The 19,099-nt window shown below is 45.6% G+C and overlaps 1 protein-coding gene across 3 annotated transcripts; it reads right to left on the reverse strand.

Annotated features, from left to right (window-relative positions):
• Positions 1-282: 282 nt before the first annotated feature.
• Positions 283-18,565, reverse strand: nck2b (NCK adaptor protein 2b; the record flags this gene model as incomplete). Of its 3 annotated transcripts, none has more annotated exons than XM_083634221.1 (4): positions 283-477; positions 1,745-2,077; positions 2,581-2,924; positions 18,340-18,565. In XM_083634221.1, 4 exons carry the CDS (start codon positions 18,563-18,565, stop codon positions 283-285), a joined length of 1,098 nt encoding a protein of 365 aa, XP_083490347.1. The 3 variants fall into 3 exon arrangements, with proteins under 3 accessions (XP_083490347.1, XP_083490346.1, XP_083490345.1); XM_083634220.1 differs by having other exon boundaries at positions 2,530-2,924; XM_083634219.1 differs by having other exon boundaries at positions 2,518-2,924.
• Positions 18,566-19,099: the final 534 nt, after the last annotated feature.

The following is a 19,099-nucleotide window of genomic DNA, read 5'->3' on the forward strand; positions in this document are numbered from 1 at the left end:
GAACCAGTTTGTGTGTTTGTGGAGTCTGACTGTGTTATATTTCCATCTCGAGTGACATTATTCATGACGTAACTTTGACTGTCCCAAAGTTGCACAGTAAAGCCAGTAGAGCCACCCCGGCTTCCGTAGAAACAATTCAATTCCAAGAAAAGCTACCAGAATTCGACTTGACCGAAGACTGCTATCCGGCAGATTTTGATTTGTCTTATTATTGTTATTATTGCATCATGGGTTGCTCAGTTGCCAAGTCTGGTTTGACGTTGGGTATTTTGGCCTCATAAGTCACTGCAGAGGTCGGACCAAGTAGAGTTTGTCGCCTCGCTCGCTGGTGAAGATGGGCGCCTTCTTGTAGTGATCCACCAGCTCGTCCATGGTGGAGAAGCGCCGCTGGCCGATGCAGTAAACGCCCTCCGACTGCTGGACCTTAAAGTGTTTGTTCTTCCCCACCGCCTTGAGAGAGATGGAGAAATCACTGGGCTGGAAGAAAGAAAGAAAGAAAGAATCAGAAAGAGAAAAAGGAGAGATTGGCAAATAGACTATACCATGTAACTCATGTTCACTTTATGATTTATTTGATTCCCATTAGCTTACACATTGTAGTGACTGGCTGTTAATCATATCAGACCATTTAATTACTCAGTAAGTGTAGTTGAATTAACCCTCCACCAGAGGGAGACATTGTTCTATAATCTGATTGCTATCCTTTCAAAATGCAACAAGATTCCTACTGTATGGACCAGTAGTGCATTATTAAGCTACCAATTAAATATGGACCATGTGGTAAATATTTGCATAGGAAAAGAAAATACTGTATGAACAACAACAACCAGGGATGCAAAGTCATGGAGAGTGAATGATGACAGATACCAGGGCAGACATAAAACCACTCAGAAATCCTCCTATTTTGGGATGAAAAAGGTGACGGTCACCTAAAGGTGACTAGTTTGCATCCCTGAACAACAACAACAACAAAGACCTCCATCCCTCCATTGAAATCAAATTGCCTTTCTCTTCCCAACTGATCTCCCATTAGTTGGGTTTCCATCCAAAGGTAAAAAGAAAATGCAAAATAATGCGCGTTTCCATCCGCTGTTATTATGTGAATTATAGAGCTGTTAATCACCTCGTGTTTGAGGCTGTCTGAGCTGTTGATCAGCTGCTAGACCCGATACGTGCCCTCTTCCAGGCAGGCAACGACCAAGCTCTACAGTATTAAACACATCTAATGTTATTCATTTAAGTCCCCCCGCGTGGTGCCATAGAGTATCCATATTTTCCTGGGTATCGGTATCGAAGCAGAAATTCTAGTATCGCGACATCCGTAGCCGCAACACACTCATCACGCTGCTCTGTGAAAATCTACATCAGTGATTCATAACCTTTTTCATAACAAGGAACCCTAATTTAGTCCACATTAGGACCACAGGCCCCCATTTGATATGTTGTCTCTTGGCCCCAAATCTGAGAATATGCTAGATATGATTTTGTCCAGAATTCCATGACTGTCTGTATTGTAGGTCAAAAGATAACAGAAACTATGATCAAAACAGTCATTCTTCTATATTCTATAATTGTGTTAACTTCTTGTAAATTGAATAATGGTGAAGTTTAACAATTCATCCGTTTGCCTGGGATACCCTGGAACCTCCCGAAGGACCACTGGTGGTCCCTGGAACCCACATTGAGATTTGAGAACCACTGCTCTACATCAACCAATCAGCATCCATGCTCCAGCAGCACTCACCGATGACTCGCTGTCTCGGACCAGGAAGTCTCCCTCCGCCCCTCTCTCGTTGAGCGCGCACTCCGCCTGGTGCCGTGGCACATTGCCGTAGTACCAGTCCTTGCCGGCGAACTTGCCGACGCGAGCGGGCAAGGGGGCGGAGTCTAAGGGGGCAGGGCCATCGCCCAGGACGATCACGTAGTTCTTTGGCACCAAGCCCAGCAGGCCGCGGGCGTTCCGGCACCGCCACCACTCGGGGTCGTTCTCCGGCTTCTCCACCACCTCCATCACCTCGCCCTTGTCGAAGTTCAGCTCCTCGTCCATCACCGAGCTGAACGGGTACAAGGTCTGCACCTGTAACAGTCACAAATGTGCATACTACTGTGCTTTTGGAACATTATTTAGTTGCAGTAACAGATTAACCCACTGGGTGGTGTTTCTTGTTTTGAGTTATGGCAACAGGTTGATTTATGATAGTGCCACTCCCAGTTTGTCTCCGGACAAGTAGCTTGTCTCTTCAGTAACAACTTGGTACGTGTCAAACTATATCAATCAATATATCAATCGACAGCAGGTAGCTTCACCGGCAGGACGTAGCGCGTGGGAGGATCACGCTATTCCCACCAGTTCCCTTCTGCCAGGAACAGGCGCAGACCAGGTTATGGTTGACAAGTAGGTACGTGTGTGCGAAATCCCAATACTGATGTTGTCTGAGTCTGTCATGCCATGCTGATGCTATCCAGGAGCAGCATAAAGCTAATGTAAGCTAACGCACTACGAAGCTCGTTACACACCGTGTGGAGGACCACGCCGCAAGCCGACTGGCCATTGGAAACCGACGCTGCGCCTCCTCCCACCCTCTGGTAGAGCGCCGCCCCTCCTCGGGCGGGGTCGACCGAAGCCGCCTCCTCCCCATCGTTCTCCTCCAGGACGTAGTTTGAAGGGAACCAGCCGGCCTGGCCGTCAGAGCTGCCGCGCCACCAGCCGTCACTGCACTTCTCCATCACCACCACTCGCGCCCCCTTCACAAGGGTCAGCTCGTCCTCGCGCTCAGCCGCGTACGCAAACTTGACCAGGGCCGGGATGCTGAGGTCGTCGGTGCGCTCGGTGGCCCCGCCACCGTTGGACGGGTACTCTGCGTCGGTGCTGGGCGTCGGAGAGGCATCGCGGGCGCTCGTTTTCCTCTTCGTCTTCCCGAGGCCTGAGGAAGAGGAGGGAGAGATTTATGTTTAGAAGAACACAAAGTCTGGTTTAGGAAACATCTTTCCTTTTCTCTCTTTTCTCTATCTCTCTGTTTTCGGAGGCTTACCGAGAAGTCACTGCGTTCCTGGTTCGTAGGGGGAAAAGTCAACTGGAGTTTTGTATGTGAATTTCAGTTAAATGCATGAAATAAGGTCTGTGGTTAACAAAGGTTTATGAAACAGAGAAGTTTGTGTTCAGCAAGATAATGTTCACAAACGAGGACCACTTTTATGACCTTTGAAGAGTAAATGCTTTTTTTTTTTTACGTGATTTTCAGAAAACACTTCAAAAGTCTTTTGGACTCCTTTTTGCGGTACTCTATTGTACTTGGCCAATTCCCTTTGCTCCACCCCCTCTGCCAATCTGGGAAGAGTTGTAGACTAGCACATGCTTCCTCCAATACATGTGCAGTCACCAGCCGCTTCTTTTCACCTGACAGCGAGGAGTTTCACCGGCAGCACGTAGAGTGTGGGACGATCATGCTATTCCCCCCAGTTCCCCTCCCTCCGAACAGGTGCCCCAAGCGACGACCAGAGGAGGCGCTAGTGCAGCGACCATGACACATACCCTTGAACCTGCGACCGTCGTGTTGGTAGTAGGGATGGGCATTTCTAGCAAAAACACTATTCGAAATTCGCTGGCCAAAGTCGACTTTTAATCGAAATTCGAAAAAAAAAAAAAAATGTAAAAAAAAAAAAAATGTATTTATTTTTTTATTTTTTTTGTGAGTGAAATGTTGCATTGTCTCCCCTGATTCTAAGTATAGTCGAATCGCTTGGTTTGAGCAAGTAAAACTATTTTTATAAGCATTTTAAGCAAGGTTTATGGAAAAATGAATGGCGGATGAAATCCCATGAAGAGGGAGAGGTTGCTTATAAAAATTGTTTTACTTGCTCAAACCAAGCGATTCGACTATACTTAGAATCAGGGGAGACAATGCAACATTTCACTCACAAAAAAAAAAAAAAAAAAAAAAAAATCAATAAACGAATTTCGAATTTCAATAATAAAAGTCGACCTTGATAATAACAACGATTATTCGAAAATTCAAAAGTCGATGCCCATCCCTAGTTGGTAGGCAGGGAATCTACCGCTGCGCAACCCGGTGCAGCCATTGACTGGATTTGTTTGACTCAGAATAGATAGATAAATGATGAGTGAACAGCTGCTGTGTTTGCAGACAGAGGTATCCAACACTCAAAGCACCTAGAGAGAGTGAGTGATGACTCACTGACTCACTGACTTGAGCCAGTGGTGAAAGTGATTTGGCTTCACCACATTCACAGCTTAGAGAGGGTCATGATGACTGCTCCTTCAAGCCAGGAAAAATGTCAACACTTGAGCGGTAACAAGCCAGTAGCATAATTTGTGCAGGAGAGGCCAGATGTAGGCTATATAGCTAGCTATTGATTAGCAATGTTAATGCGCTAAGCCTCTCTGTGCTAGGAGAGGAATACTAATTGCTCTGCTAGCAGTGCTACCTGGCTGATCTAGCCAGACTCATTGTTTCAAGTGCTTTCCATGGCCCTCCTAGCAGCTGTGTGCTAGCAATACGATTAATCCTCAGGCATGTGGATGCGTCGACACTGATATCAGGCCGATATCAATCAAAAAATGTTATGGCATCACAGTTTACCTGATTTAGAGACAGATACAGTAGATAAGAGAATTGAACCCCTAATCATGACAGTGTTATGAGGGGTTCATCATTCTCTCCTCATCAAGCTATAATGGGAATTTAACCGCCAACTTAGTACTATGCTTTTTGAACCCCTCTTTTTGAACTCTGGGAATTGCACCCTTAACCAAGGCAGTGTTAGTGCCATTGTTCTTCCCATCAAGCTACAATGGGAATTGAAACCCTAACCCAGGTAGGGTTAACACTAAGCTCTTCCCATTGAACTACACTGTGGATTGAACCCCTAACTCTGATGACACTGGCAGTTGAACCCCTAACCCTTACAATGTTAGTGCCATACTCAACCTGTTGAGTGACACTGGAAATGTAACCCCTAACCCTTAGTGCCATACTCAACCTGTTGAGGGACACTGGAAATTGAACCCCTAACCCTGGCAGTGTTTTCAATTTTGTTGGCAGTGTCCTGTCCCATGATAATCTGAATGCTGTTTGAGTCCACCTTGACAAGTAGGAAATTTGTCATTTTATGTAATATTTTCAACATTTCTGTCATAAAAGTGGCCAAACGGAAGTGTGCAGCACAAAATACCAGCTTACAATATCATCCATCAGCAGTTTCAGTCCAGACATATTGGTATCAGCCTTCAAACATCCATATCGGTCAGACGCTAGAATGTACTGTATTAGTTCCTGACATGTTTCTGACCCAATACAACTGGACCAGATTTCCACACATTTCCTGTACTTGGCAAATACAGTGGAGTGCTTGCTCTTTGTCTGTGTATGATCTCCCTCTTTGTGTCTGTGTGTGATCTTCATTAAAGTCAACAGGAAGAGATCGGATGTCAACAGCCTGGGAGACAGCCAATGGGAGTGTCTGGCATTGCTCTCTGGAAAACACTGACCTCTGACCTTTTTCCACAACAGCCTCCAGAGACAGTTCATCATCATCATCATCATCATCATCTCCTCTGTTAGAAAATTCAAATGTTTTCGATCTTGATTCCATCTCTTTTGACCAGCCTGGTTTCCAGAATAAAATGTCTGTATTTGCATTGTATATCATGTTTATAGATACATGTAGTAGGCTATATCAACATTATAGTCTGCTATTGAAATCGTGTAGTGGCCAGTAAGGGTGTTGTGGTCAGTGTGGATGGAGGGGGTAACACATGCCTTTCACACCGGAGAGCCGTGTCTATATTTCAACATTTTTGTTATTTAAGCCTAACCCAAACCATAATCCTATCATCATCATCATCATCATCGACGGTCACTCAGGGTCGAGTAAGACTGTCCTCCTTATTGGTCCTTGTGAGTCTTCAGGTGGGTGAAGAGGCCGATCCTGGAGCCACATATATTGGTGCAGTGTGGGCAGGGGGTCGTGGGCCTTTTTGGTGGGGGTTCTGTCCTTTCTCAGACTGCGTTTATCTTCTGCAGCATGGTGGACGTCGTGGTTATATAGCACAGACTGCGTTGATCTTCTGCAGCATGGTGGACGTCGTGGTTATATAGCACAGCACCATCACAGACACGCTTTCTCCAGGATGCCCTGTTGGTTGCTGTGATCTCCCAGATGTTAAGGTCTATGTGGCAGTTTGTTTGACACTCAATCAATCTAGCAGTCCCCTAGTTGGTGAAAAGCTGAAATGTTATTTGTCTTTCTAGTAAATCTAGGTCAATCTTAGACTTGAAAGCAGTGTCCTCTCTTGTCTGAGGTCAAATGCAAATGAACTATAAAAATGTTTCCTGTCCTCTTTAAGAGCCTTGGCCACAGCATCTAGAGTGCACTGTAGGTCCTCTTCTGAGAGGACCACAAGAGTTTTGTCATTGACATACTGTAGCTCCATGATGGATATGGTGGTCGTTCTGCTTTTGGCACTGAATCTGAATATTTTATTGGCACATGATTGACTCCTTGTGGCAGATGTTTTCCCATGAGATGGAGGATAGCAGCAATAAAAATGGAGAACAGGGTAGCAGCAATGACACAAACCAGCTTGACTCCGGTGTCAACCCTAAAGCCCAGTTTACACCAATGATTCACAATGAGACAAAACCGTTGCAGGGAAAAGTTGCAGTGGTGTAAACTGGCCCGTCTCATCTCGACTCCAGCCGGCTGATGGCATCGCCACTCGCCAGCAATTCAGCTTGTCAAGTAGCAGGAGCTCTTCCAAATAGTTGCACGTTTCAACTACGGTAGTCTCATTGTGAATCATTGGTGTAAACTGGGCTTAAGTTCTGTTTCATCACCACTGTCACTGAGTGCTGTGGCTCACATGTGGTCATGCAGCAGTCTCAGTATCTGGATGTATTTGTCTGGGCCTGACGGTTCAGAGTCAAAGGCTTTGGTGAGGTTTATGAAGGCCATGTATAGTGGCTGATTTCCCCCGTATCTTTCTTGTAGTTGGTGAGCAGTGAAAATCATGTCCGTGGTGCCCCTATTTGGACGAAATCCCCTCTGAGACTCGGGAAGGGCGTTTTCTGACAGGGGGAGGAGTCTCTTTGCCAAAACCCGAACTAGAGTTTTCCCAGTGGTGGACAGGAGGGAAATGCCATGGTAATTCCTGCACTCTCATCTTGTCACCCTTCTCAAAGATGGAGACAATTAGGGCACCCCTAAGTTGTACATGCAGGGATTTCCTCCTTTTCCCATATTCTGAGGAGCAGGACATGGACCTGGCTAAGTGAGATCTGGCCCACCTTCCTTCAGGACTTCTGATGGGATGCCATCAGGCCCAGCGGCCTTCTTGTTCTTCAGCTTCCTTATGGCATCCTGCAGCTCTCTCAGGCTGGGTGGTGCTCCCAACCACTTGCCTAAAGATAACCAAAAGTTGTTTTACTTGCCTAAACATAACCAAAGTTGTTAAAGTTGTTTTATTTGCGTTTAACGTTGGGAAGTTGGAAAGGTTTTCAAATTAACCGCTGTTTTGTTTGAAATGGACGTTGAGATTGTACGTATCTCTGGGTTGCAGACACGTAAAATGCCAACATTTTATTCTGGCGACTGGGTTGCTTTCGACTCGGTAACATTGTAATTTACCAGTCAAGATTTAAAAAGCAGAGAAAATACTATCTTCAAAAGAGCAACTGGCTTTGTGAGCAAAGGTCTCTAGATGACTCAACTTTAATAGCAGCCTCAAAAATTACTTTGCATGCATGCCAGCTATCCTTTCATGAACACAGGTGTATTTTTTTCAAAGGTGGCCAAATATCACTCCTTCATCTTTGTCAGAATTTCTCTCTCAAAAGCTGAATACAGAACGAATATTGTGGAAATTGACCTTTCATTCATGCAGTAATTACCGTTTAGTGTGATTAAATCAGTGGGATAATTTCCAATGCTGATATTTAGGAATCCAATAACATATAGTGGGTCTCAAAGTGAGGTCCAGGGAGCCTTAGGGATCCTTGAAGGGGTTCAAGGCGTCCGCAACAAAATTAAGAGTTTAAGTTCCCCATTATTGAATTCCCTAGATATTATCCCAATTAGAGATGATATAAGAGCCACTAATCTCAGGTTTCCCTCTTACCACGATTATAGTATCTCCTCATAGTGTTGACAGTTGGTTCTACAATTCAATTCTAAGTAAAGAAAAACTTAACTTATTACTAACATTACGATTAAAATTCACAGCTGTCAAAACAACAGGAGTGTGGAGTACGGTATTTACCAATTCACATTAAGTCAGGAAATTGCAACATCTACTTTTTTCTACATTGCACCAACCCTACAAATTAGGTTTTCACTATTTATTCTTAATCTAATTAAAAAAAACAAAAAAAAACAATAATACAAAATAATTATAATCAATAATTGTGTGAATTTCCTATGCTGGAATGTGGTCAAATTCAGGTGTAGAGGGTTGTTACTATACTGGAGTAAAATATTCTTTCTTTCTTTCTTCCTTTCTTTCTTTCTTCCTTCCTTTCTGTCATTTTACCGGACAAAGTGTATTTTCTGTCTTACTACTGCATTAAAAGGAATTCTCTATTGGCCCATTTGAAATTCCCATTCCCATTTCACTTTTGTGCCCAAGTGTAGAGGTTTACATTCTCCGGCACATCCCAGGTGTGTTCAGTGGCAACAGTAATGCAAGCCGTTTCAAAAGGCTTGAAGGTCGATCCGTGCTGAACTGAGGAATTCCCCCTCCTGCTTCCTCAGCTCTCTGCTCTCCCAGAGGATGAGAGGTTTCTGTTAGAAAAAGGTCAGCAACTACACCCCCCACCCCCTCCACTCATCCCCCCCCCCAAGCCTCAAACGAGGATAACCTCGACCCTCCTGTCCAGCAATCGACCGTCGGATGCACAAAACCATCTGCAGACTGGAGTTGTGTGTCTGTGAGTGTGTGTGTGTGTGTGTGTGTGTGTGTGTGTGTGTGTGTGTGTGTGTGTGTGAGTGTGTGTGTGTGTGTGTGTGTGTGTGTGTGTGTGTGTCTGTGAGTGTGCGTGTGTGTGTGTGTGTGTGTGTGTGTGTGTGTGTGTGTGTGTGTGTGTGTGTGTGAATGTGTGTGAACAAAAGCAGAAAGGCTATACTGAGCTGTTTGTTGCATGCCTTCTGTTTGTGTAGGAAAAACATCAAACTCACAGCATGGTAATGAGATGAGGAGAAGCATGCAGCCATGCACTCACTAAGAGAAACACGCGTGACCTGGATGACCCGTAACGGATTTGGAAAAACACTCCCTCGCAGAAGTTAGACGAAACACGCCTCAGGCATGAGAAAATTCTCATAACTCATAAATGGGAGATGTGTCCCAAATGATAAACACGCGCGCACGCACACACATGCACGCACACACTAAACAGACAGTTATGAGAAAGTACAACCAGGAATGTATTTAACCTTTTTTATTCAGGGGAGTCTCACTGAGAGCAATGCTCTCTTTTTCAGGAGCGCCCTGTTCACATTCACACACATTCATAGCTGGAAGCTGACCAGTACAACCACAGTCTGATCTGCTGGCCACTGAGCAGCTCCACTGGAGCGGTTGGCGTTAAGGGCCTTGCTCAAGGGCACCTCAGTGGTAATGAAGGAGGGGCAAGCGCTGCCTTTTCACTTTCCCCACCCAGATTTATCCTGCCGGTCCCGGGAATTGAACCGATGACCTTCTAGTCACAAGCTTGCTTCTCTAACCTTTATGCCACCACCTTTAGGCCACCACTGCCCCTAAATTGAAAGATTATGAGTTTCTAAGATTATTAGTTTTTAAGAGACTTGGTCAAGGAAGCAGCATTAAAATATGAATTAAATTTAAAACCAACATAAAAAAACAATGCAAATACATACATGTATATCATCAAAAGTGATAGATGCAAATGTGATGTTTCTGCAAAGCATATGTAAATGTAACTGCATGGTTTCAATAGCTTGAATCCCCACACTGTTGTGGAAGGAGAATGAGAAACTCTAACAACTCTTTAGTTCAGGGGTGGCCAAACTTTTTTGGTTGTGGGCCGCATACAGAAAAATATAAGGAGTCGCGGGCCAAACAATATTAAGCGCGGCAGTTTTCGCGGCAAAAAAATTGGACCAGAAAACCCTTCAAAATTTTAATTTCTACCTAAATAAATATGAAGCATAGTTTATTGATGTGCTCACCTATTACAATGGGTATTTCTGTATGTTTTGAAATTTTCTTTTCCTGTGCCAACAGGTTAAGACAGAGATAATTTAACATAACATTAGTATTAAACATGAATTCAGTATTAAAAATGTTTAAAAATAAATAGACCAGGTCAGGGTACTTAAGTATAACCCATTTTCAATGGTTTTAAGTTGAAAAACAAAATGGGGGAATCCGTTTTTTTGTTTTTGTTTTTCCGTTTCTTTCTCTTTATTTTTTTGTTTTTCAGTTTTTTTGTTTTGTTTTCCGTTTTAAACTCCTCTGAGCTGAGACTTTCCCCAGAGAAATAAAGATGGCTCTTATCTCTCCATCCTTTCCTCTCTCCTGTCACATTGCTCTCCTCTCCACCTGTCACATCTCTCTCCTCTCCACCTGTCCTCTCCCCTGTCACATCTCTCTCCTCTCCACCTGTCACATCTCTCTCCTCTCCACCTGTCCTCTCCCCTGTCACATCTCTCTCCTCTCCACCTGTCCTCTCCCCTGTCACATCTCTCTCCTCTCCACCTGTCACATCTCTCTCCTCTCCACCTGTCCTCTCCCCTGTCACATCTCTCTCCTCTCCACCTGTACTCTCTCCTGTCACATCTCTCTCCTCTCCACCTGTCCTCTCTCCTGTCACATCTCTCTCCTCTCCACCTGTCCTCTCTCCTGTCACATCTCTCTCCTCTCCACCTGTCCTCTCTCCTGTCACATCTCTCTCCTCTCCACCTGTCCTCTCTCCTGTCACATCTATCTCCTCTCCACCTGTCCTCTCTCCTGTCACATCTCTCTCCCCTCTCCACCTGTCCTCTCTCCTGTCACATCTCTCTCCTCTCCACCTGTCCTATCTCCTGTCACATCTCTCTCCCCTCTCCTCTCTCCTGTCACATCTCTCTCCCCTCTCCACCTGTCCTCTCCACCTGTCACATCTTTCTCCTCTCCACCTGTCACATCTCCTGTCACATCTCTCTCCTCTCCACCTGTCCTCTCTCCTGTCACATCTCTCTCCTCTCCACCTGTCACATCTCCTGTCACATCTCTCTCCTCTCCACCTGTCACATCTCTCTCCTGTTACATCTCTCTCCTCTCCACCTGTCCTCTCTCCTGTCACATCTCTCTCCTCTCCACCTGTCCTCTCTCCTGTCACATCTCTCTCCTCTCCACCTGTCACATCTCCTGTCACATCTCTCTCCTCTCCACCTGTCACATCTCTCTCCTCTCCACCTGTCACATATCTCTCCTCTCCACCTGTCCTCTCTCCTGTTACATCTCTCTCCTCTCCACCTGTCCTCTCTCCTGTCACATATCTCTCCTCTCCACCTGTCCTCTCTCCTGTTACATATCTCTCCTCTCCACCTGCCCTCTCTCCTGTCACATCTCTCTCCCGCACGCACACGCACACACACACATTAGGGCGGCACGATTAATCAAAATAAAATCACGATCTCGATTCATACATATTGCCCATCTAATTTCTAAATAACGTCGATTCTGCAGCATTTTCATTCGGCACATCAACTGCAGCAAAACAAGCGCTCCTCAAGTTGCATCAGTGTGTGTGTGTTTGTGTGTGTGTTACACACACACACACACACACACACACACGCTCACTTTGCACACATAACACACAAACACGTGCGCACACACACACACATCCCTCTCTCCATAGCGCTCTGACAGTGGCTCGTTGACCCGCCCCCCTCTCCCTCAGTGGGCCCAGTTCCCGCCCCCACACCTGTCACTCATCTTGACGAGCTGTCACTGGTACCCAGCATCCGTAAAGCCTCCACAGCAGACACTGAAAAGCCCGTTTCAAACAAACAAGGCAATTCAGGCATGAACATGCACTGATAAATAATATATTAACTATTCGGGGTTCCCACACCTTCTTAAGAATCAAATTCAAGGACTTTTCAAATACTTTCCAGGCCCAATTGCCTCAAATTCAATGACCCAAAACGGCATAGTTTGAAAGAGTGAACATCCAAACTCTGAACATCAGGCACAAAGAGAAGCACGCAGCACACCTTTCCTTCACGGCAGGTACAAAACAAAATTTATTTGGCTTCGCTGCCTTACGCAAGGAGATAAAAATCATAAAGTCATAGTGCGTAAATGAAGTCTGGAAATGCACATAATGAGCGTGCGCAGCGAGGTGGAAAAGCTGCCGTGCTCAGCCTTCTTTGCAGCGTGAGGAGCGATAAAGGCAAAATGAAAAAGGCACACGACTCCAGGTTTCACTGCAGGGTTCATTAGAGAGCAGTCAGCCGGCCGGAACCGCCGGGCCGATACGGGCCAGAGTTCAAACGCTTTTCTATTAGCCGCCGAGCCAGCGCTGTTTTGCCACCTGACTTTTCCTCATTGGCCCCGCCCCCGCCAAGCTCACTGAAAGGCAACAATTAGCGTCTCAGTTGCTCTGAGGCTGTGTGTGTGTGTGTGTGTGTGTGTGTGTGTGTGTGTGTGTGTGTGTGTGTGTGTGTGTGTGTGCGTGCGTGCACGCGCGTGTGGGGCATTTGTAGTCTCTTTACAGTACTGCTCTGCTTCACACTCATAACACAAACACAACAACCTCAGCCATTAAGGAAGGGGAGAGCTGCTTTCCCCAACCAGTTTTTGGATTGGAGTATAGAGCAGAGGTTCTCAATATGGGGTCTGGTTTCTGTTATCTCTTTACCTACAATACAGTCATGGAAATCTGGACAAAATCAAATCTGACAATAAACATCTCATAACAAACAAAATCTCATGAAATGGGGGTCCGCGGCTCTAATGTGGACTAAATTTTTTTTTTTTTTTTTTCCCCCCCCATTTTCTCCCCAAGTGTACTTGGCCAATTCCCCCTGCTGCCCTGGTCGCTACCCCCTCTGCTGATCTGGGGAGAGCCGTAGACACACATGCTTCCTCCAATACATGTGAAGTTGCCAGCCGCTTCTTTTCACCTTACGGCAGGGAGCTTCACCGGCAGGACGTAGCACGTGGTGGGAGGATCACAACAGGCGCCCCGACCGACCAGAGGAGGCGCTAGTGCAGCGACCAGGACACATACCGTCATTCCACCTTCCCACCCGCAGACACAGCCAATCGTGCCTGTATGGACGCCCGACCAAGCCAGAAATTAGGGTCTTTTCCACTGCCTGAAGAAGACTTGTTTAGGTTGAATGCCTCACTGCCCAAAGAAAACCTGTTTAGGTTGAATGCCTCACTGCCTGAAGAAACCCTGTTTAGGTTGAATGCCTCACTGCCTGAAGAAAACCTGTTGAGGTTGAATGCCTCACTGCCTGAAGAAAACCTGTTGAGGTTGAATGCCTCACTGCCTGAAGAAGACTTGTTTAGGTTGAATGCCTCACTGCCTGAAGAAAACCTGTTGAGGTTGAATGCCTCACTGCCTGAAGAAAACCTGTTGAGGTTGAATGCCTCACTGCCTGAAGAAAACCTGTTGAGGTTGAATGCCTCACTGCCTGAAGAAAACCTGTTGAGGTTGAATGCCTCACTGCCTGAAGAAGACTTGTTTAGGTTGAATGCCTCACTGCCTGAAGAAAACCTGTTGAGGTTGAATGCCTCACTGCCTGAAGAAAACCTGTTGAGGTTGAATGCCTCACTGCCTGAAGAAAACCTGTTGAGGTTGAATGCCTCACTGCCTGAAGAAAACCCGTTTAGGTTGAATGCCTCACTGCCTGAAGAAGACTTGTTTAGGTTGAATGCCTCACTGCCTGAAGAAGACTTGTTTAGGTTGAATGCCTCACTGCCTGAAGAAGACTTGTTTAGGTTGAATGCCTCACTGCCTGAAGAAGACTTGTTTAGGTTGAATGCCTCACTGCCTGAAGAAGACTTGTTTAGGTTGAATGCCTCACTGCCTGAAGAAAACCTGTTGAGGTTGAATGCCTCACTGCCTGAAGAAGACTTGTTTAGGTTGAATGCCTCACTGCCTGAAGAAGACTTGTTTAGGTTGAATGCCTCACTGCCTGAAGAAAACCTGTTTAAGTTGAATGCCTCACTGCCTTGTGATATTTCCTAATTGCTAAATTAAAATTGAAAAACCGGAATGGGGGAAGGGGGGAGTTTGGAAAAGAATAAAATTGATTTAATTTGGCCCTAATTTAGAAGGATAGTTCAGATTTTTTAAAATGGGTTTGGTTGTATGAATGTATAAAAACTAAAGTGAAATGAGCAAACCCATTCTGAAAAGTAACAAACTAAACTGAATTGAAAACAGAAATTAAAATGAAATAAAAATAAAAACTAATGAAAAATACAAAACTCTGGTTGGAGGGGGAGTGGAGCACTGCACTCCACTGGAAGCAGATACGGTAGATACAGTTCTTCAAGTAAAAGTCAAATCTTTACTGGATTCATAAATGAATGTATACAGTAAATATTTCCATTTTTAAGATGCAATCTTACACTCACCTACAGCTGGTCTTCTTTGGTCTGAACCGGAGTAGAAAATACTTTGCTGCATTCTCCTATTTGGCTTCATGCGCTTTAAACGGACTAATTACAACTGAAGGAGAGTGTAGGAGCTACATCATGTAAGTCTTCTGTATTTTATATGTTTTATGCTCTAGTATTGTTGACTGTACTGTCATTTTAGCTGGTGGGCGTGTTCACAGGGGGTTGGGCGGAAATGGCAGTGGCTATATTTGACTGCCTTCGCCATGTGTGGCACTGACAGAGAGAGGGAGAGAGCATGGGAGTGGATATGTTCTGTTTACTGCACTCACACACACCAATTTATGATTTGGTAACTGGTAATTTTAGGCGTTTATGACCGTGGAATGTTTAAACGCATATCTTTGAAGTGGAGCTGAATTCTTTTTACTATGCGTTGCGTGTGGTGTCACAGTGTTTTCTCCGATGTTTAGTCCCGTTTAGCCCTTTGCAGCTTTTACAGCTGCTATACAGAGGTTGTAAACAAAAGTCACATGACTCACAAGTGGCTTGTTTATTGGCCAGAGTTTTAGTAACTCCTACCAAGATTTTGGAGTCAAAACAAATCTGATTCAAATTGGTGCGAATAGTTCGGTGGTGGTGGTGGTGTTGATCTGAGTCAAGAACACATGAGGAACTAGCTGAAGGGGCGTCCTCCAGGCTCACCTGGAGAGAGTGCCTACCAAAAAGGCATATGCCCCTTGGCCACATGTGATTTTTTCACGTTCACATTTCAGATTGGCAGCGGACAATTAGCGATGAGAGGAGGGGCCAATTTGAAATCGACCAATTCAAGACGGAAAGACAGCAAGACATCCAATCAAGCTGCAGCACCAAGCGACCAGCCAGGCAACAGCAGGCGTCATGTGGAAAAAAATCGTATATGTGCAAGCCCCGCCCCGTTAGTCCTTCTTGCGGCCGGCCCGGGTTCGAATCCGACCAATAGCCCTTTGCCGCATGTTCTGGAGTGAGTGACAGTCACTGGGCTGGCAAATGCTGAATGACACAGCGCATGTGTGAGTAACGTCTCAGTCTCGTCTATGAATGATATACCTTTATGACGGGATATGGTAGTAATTTTTTAGCCCTAAGCACCGCCCACTTCAACCCCAGCCTCAGCAAACAGTGAAAACAGGGAAATGGCAATATTTAATAACTAATGTCTCCTACTTTTGGAGGCTTGCAGTCACCTAAGACCCTAAATGAGTCGGGTTTCCATCCACCTGTTTTGATGCGAAATTTCAATTTGCGCATAAAAAAAACTGAGTGGAAAGTTTGCTGCCTAATTCGCAAAAACCTCCAAATATCGTAAAAAAGTTTTCACGCTTGAGGGAGGCGGAGAAGTCGGGTGTATCGATAAAAGGAAAATGTGAAACGTGCGGTGGAAACAATTTAAGCGATATTCCGTTGTCTCTCCATTCAAAAACAACACAGTTTACCTTGAGCACTGCAAAACATGACATGCCGTGTGTAGCCTCCACACAATAGGGCTACACACGGTAAATCATGGTACGCGCAGCACAATACCCGCCGTGTTAAACAGAAGAAGACTGGGATATTAACTTTAAGGCGACTCACTTCTAGACTTGAATGAAATTGTATTCACTTACTATCTGCTCCGTGGATTATAACGTTATGCTTGCAGAGTCGCACCTGGTAATCCAGAAATGGCGTTATGGTACCTTTGTCTACTTGTAGATCATCAAGAAACTTTAAATTAATAACGTTAGATGTGTTTAACAGAGCTGTATATCGGGTCTAGCAGCTGATCAGCAGCTCAGACAGCCTCAAACACGAGCTGATTGACAGCTCTATAATTTGCAAAATAGCAGTGGATGGAAACGCGCATTGTTTCGCATTTTATTTTGCCGACTTTCTGAAAATTCGATTAAAAGTTGCGATACATTTGGATGGAAACCCAGCTACAGTTGGAAGGTTTTGGTGCATTTTGCTTGCCAGGGTCTTTAACGGTTTTCTAACAGAACAGAGCCTTGGATTTCTTTCTCATCATTCTTCTTCAACTCAGCACACTTTCATTTCCAATGAACACCTCTCTACAGCACACTGTGAGTGTGAACACCTCTCTACAGCACACTGTGAGTGTGAACACCTCTCTACAGCACACTGTGAGTGTGAACACAGCGCCTCCTCTGGGCCAATTTACACCTTTTACAGTTTTGACAATGTTCTGGTCGCAGGGCACTCCTACTGTAGCGTGAGTATGAAATATGGCAGTATTGGACTTTTGGACTCACAGTTCCATGGTTTGCCTACAAAACACTTGCTGCATTAGTGGCTGTGTGGACCCAACACGCTTATTTGAGCTCTAGCACCTTTCTGCAATTCATTCTCTATGGTAAGGACGCCCTAAGCGTGCTCCTCTTTCAATGACCGCACCTGGTGTTAAGCGCTCTTGGCATCTAGTGTTTTTTGGCGGAGCGTTCTGAGCATCTCAAGCTGAAAATGTTCAACATTTGGAGGAAAAGCGCGCTGCTCGTCAATGTCACTCCTCCTACCCCTTCTCCTGACAGGGGGATCTTCAACCTCCACTGCTGCCAGAATTGCCAATAATCGGGCTTTCGTGTTTACAGTGTGAACAATCAACAACATCAAACAGATGAAACCAGCTGGCTACCGTCCGTGTGATTGTTGCGTCCTGAACTGTAGTGCACGTGACTCAGGGGAAAACAAAACAAAGCAAAGTGTGCACGCCACCTTAGCTGTTTGGGACATCTTCTGCCTTGTCCTTTCTTTAAGCTGTAAAAACACAAACCCGTTGACTCAGTAGTCTGGCTAAAGACAGATGGAACTACAGAGGCAAAATCGGTGTGTGTTTGGGTCTCCTACCAACTCCAACAGGGGTTTCCACTGACGTTGGGGTGAGTAGATAAAGATGGTTTTTGGGTGAACTATTCCTTTGAACCTTTTAGGGTAAACTATCAATATTTAACAGCACAGTAAGAACGTACAAAGAGTGGAAAGGAGAAAAGACGCTTCACTGCAGGCATTAGAGTTAAAAAGGCAGGGGGGGGGAGTATATCACAATTATACCAAAACAAATCCCACCCAGGTGTTGAAGTAAGCGGTGCAGTTTAGGAGCAGGTGGTGCAGCAGCCCACATGATTACTTCCAGGCCCTGGCTACAGTGTAGATTTCCGCTAAAAAAAGGGTGTAAATGATGTCTTTTCAAGTCATCTTGGCATCTCGGGGATTGTGGAGACTTGGATTACTCCAGGTGAGCAGTATGGAAGCTTTTCATGTTTTTTGTTATTGTTACATTTTTGCTTGTGATTCTGTTCACACACAGCAGACAGCTCTACTTGCCTGACGCGGCCGGTCTCCATTTCTCCAAACTGGGACCGCGCCGGCTGAATTCTACTGCATGTTAGTACACTGACTGTCAGCAAGTACCTCATACATACATGAACAACTATCCCTTTGGATCCTGTGAGTGGTAAAAAACAAGCTTGTTTAGTGCAGTAGGGGCATGTGGGAAAAGTGTCTGCCAACTGAAGCGATATTGGTCAATACTGCACCAATTTCAAAGATTTTTGCTCACATTACTTAGTTATACATACAAATATATATATATTAAAATGGGGTCCAGGTTGAAAAATACTGAAATTCTCCTTTAACGCTGGCTTCTTTATCGGACAGTAAAATTCACATGAAACGAACACAAAAAAGCGATCGTATCGTACCGAGTGTGTCTTTGAGGTTCTTGACCAGCGAGCCTTTCTTCAGGCTGTTCTTCCTCTCCACGTAGTTGGAGGGCACATAGCCCGTGTGGTTGGCGGCGTTGCGGACCCTCCACCACGTCTTGGAGTCGTCCAGGAGCCACAGGCGCTCGTTCTTCCGGAGGTCAAGTTCCTGCTCCTGCTGGGCCTGGTAGTCCCACTTGGCGATCACGACGGCTTCCTCTGTCATCTTTCATGGAGTCGCCACCCCGTGCCACCCCTGCAGAGCACAGAGAGAGAGAGAGAGAGAGAGAGAGAGACATGTTAGACCCCTGCAGAGCACAGAGAGAGAGACATGATAGACCCCTGCAGAGCACAGAGAGAGAGACATGTTAGACCCCTGCAGAGCACAGAGAGAGAGACATGTTAGACCCCTGCAGAGCACAGAGAGAGGGAGAGAGAGAAAGAGACACGTTAGACCCCTGCAGAGCACAGAGAGGGAGAGAGAGAGACACACGTTAGACCACTGCAGAGCACAGAGAGAGAGAGGGAGAGAGAGAGAGAGACATGTTAGACCCCTGCAGAGCACAGAGAGAGAGAGGGAGAGAGAGAAAGAGACACGTTAGACCCCTGCAGAGCACAGAGAGGGAGAGAGAGAGAGAGACACGTTAGACCCCTGCAGAGCACAGAGAGAGAGAGGGAGAGAGAGAGACATGTTAGACCCCTGCAGAGTACAGAGAGAGAGGGAGAGAGAGAGAGAGACATGTTAGACCCCTGCAGAGCA

Source organism: Poromitra crassiceps, assembly GCF_964638095.1.
Source record: "Poromitra crassiceps genome assembly, chromosome: 3".
Classification (NCBI taxonomy): domain Eukaryota; kingdom Metazoa; phylum Chordata; class Actinopteri; order Beryciformes; family Melamphaidae; genus Poromitra; species Poromitra crassiceps.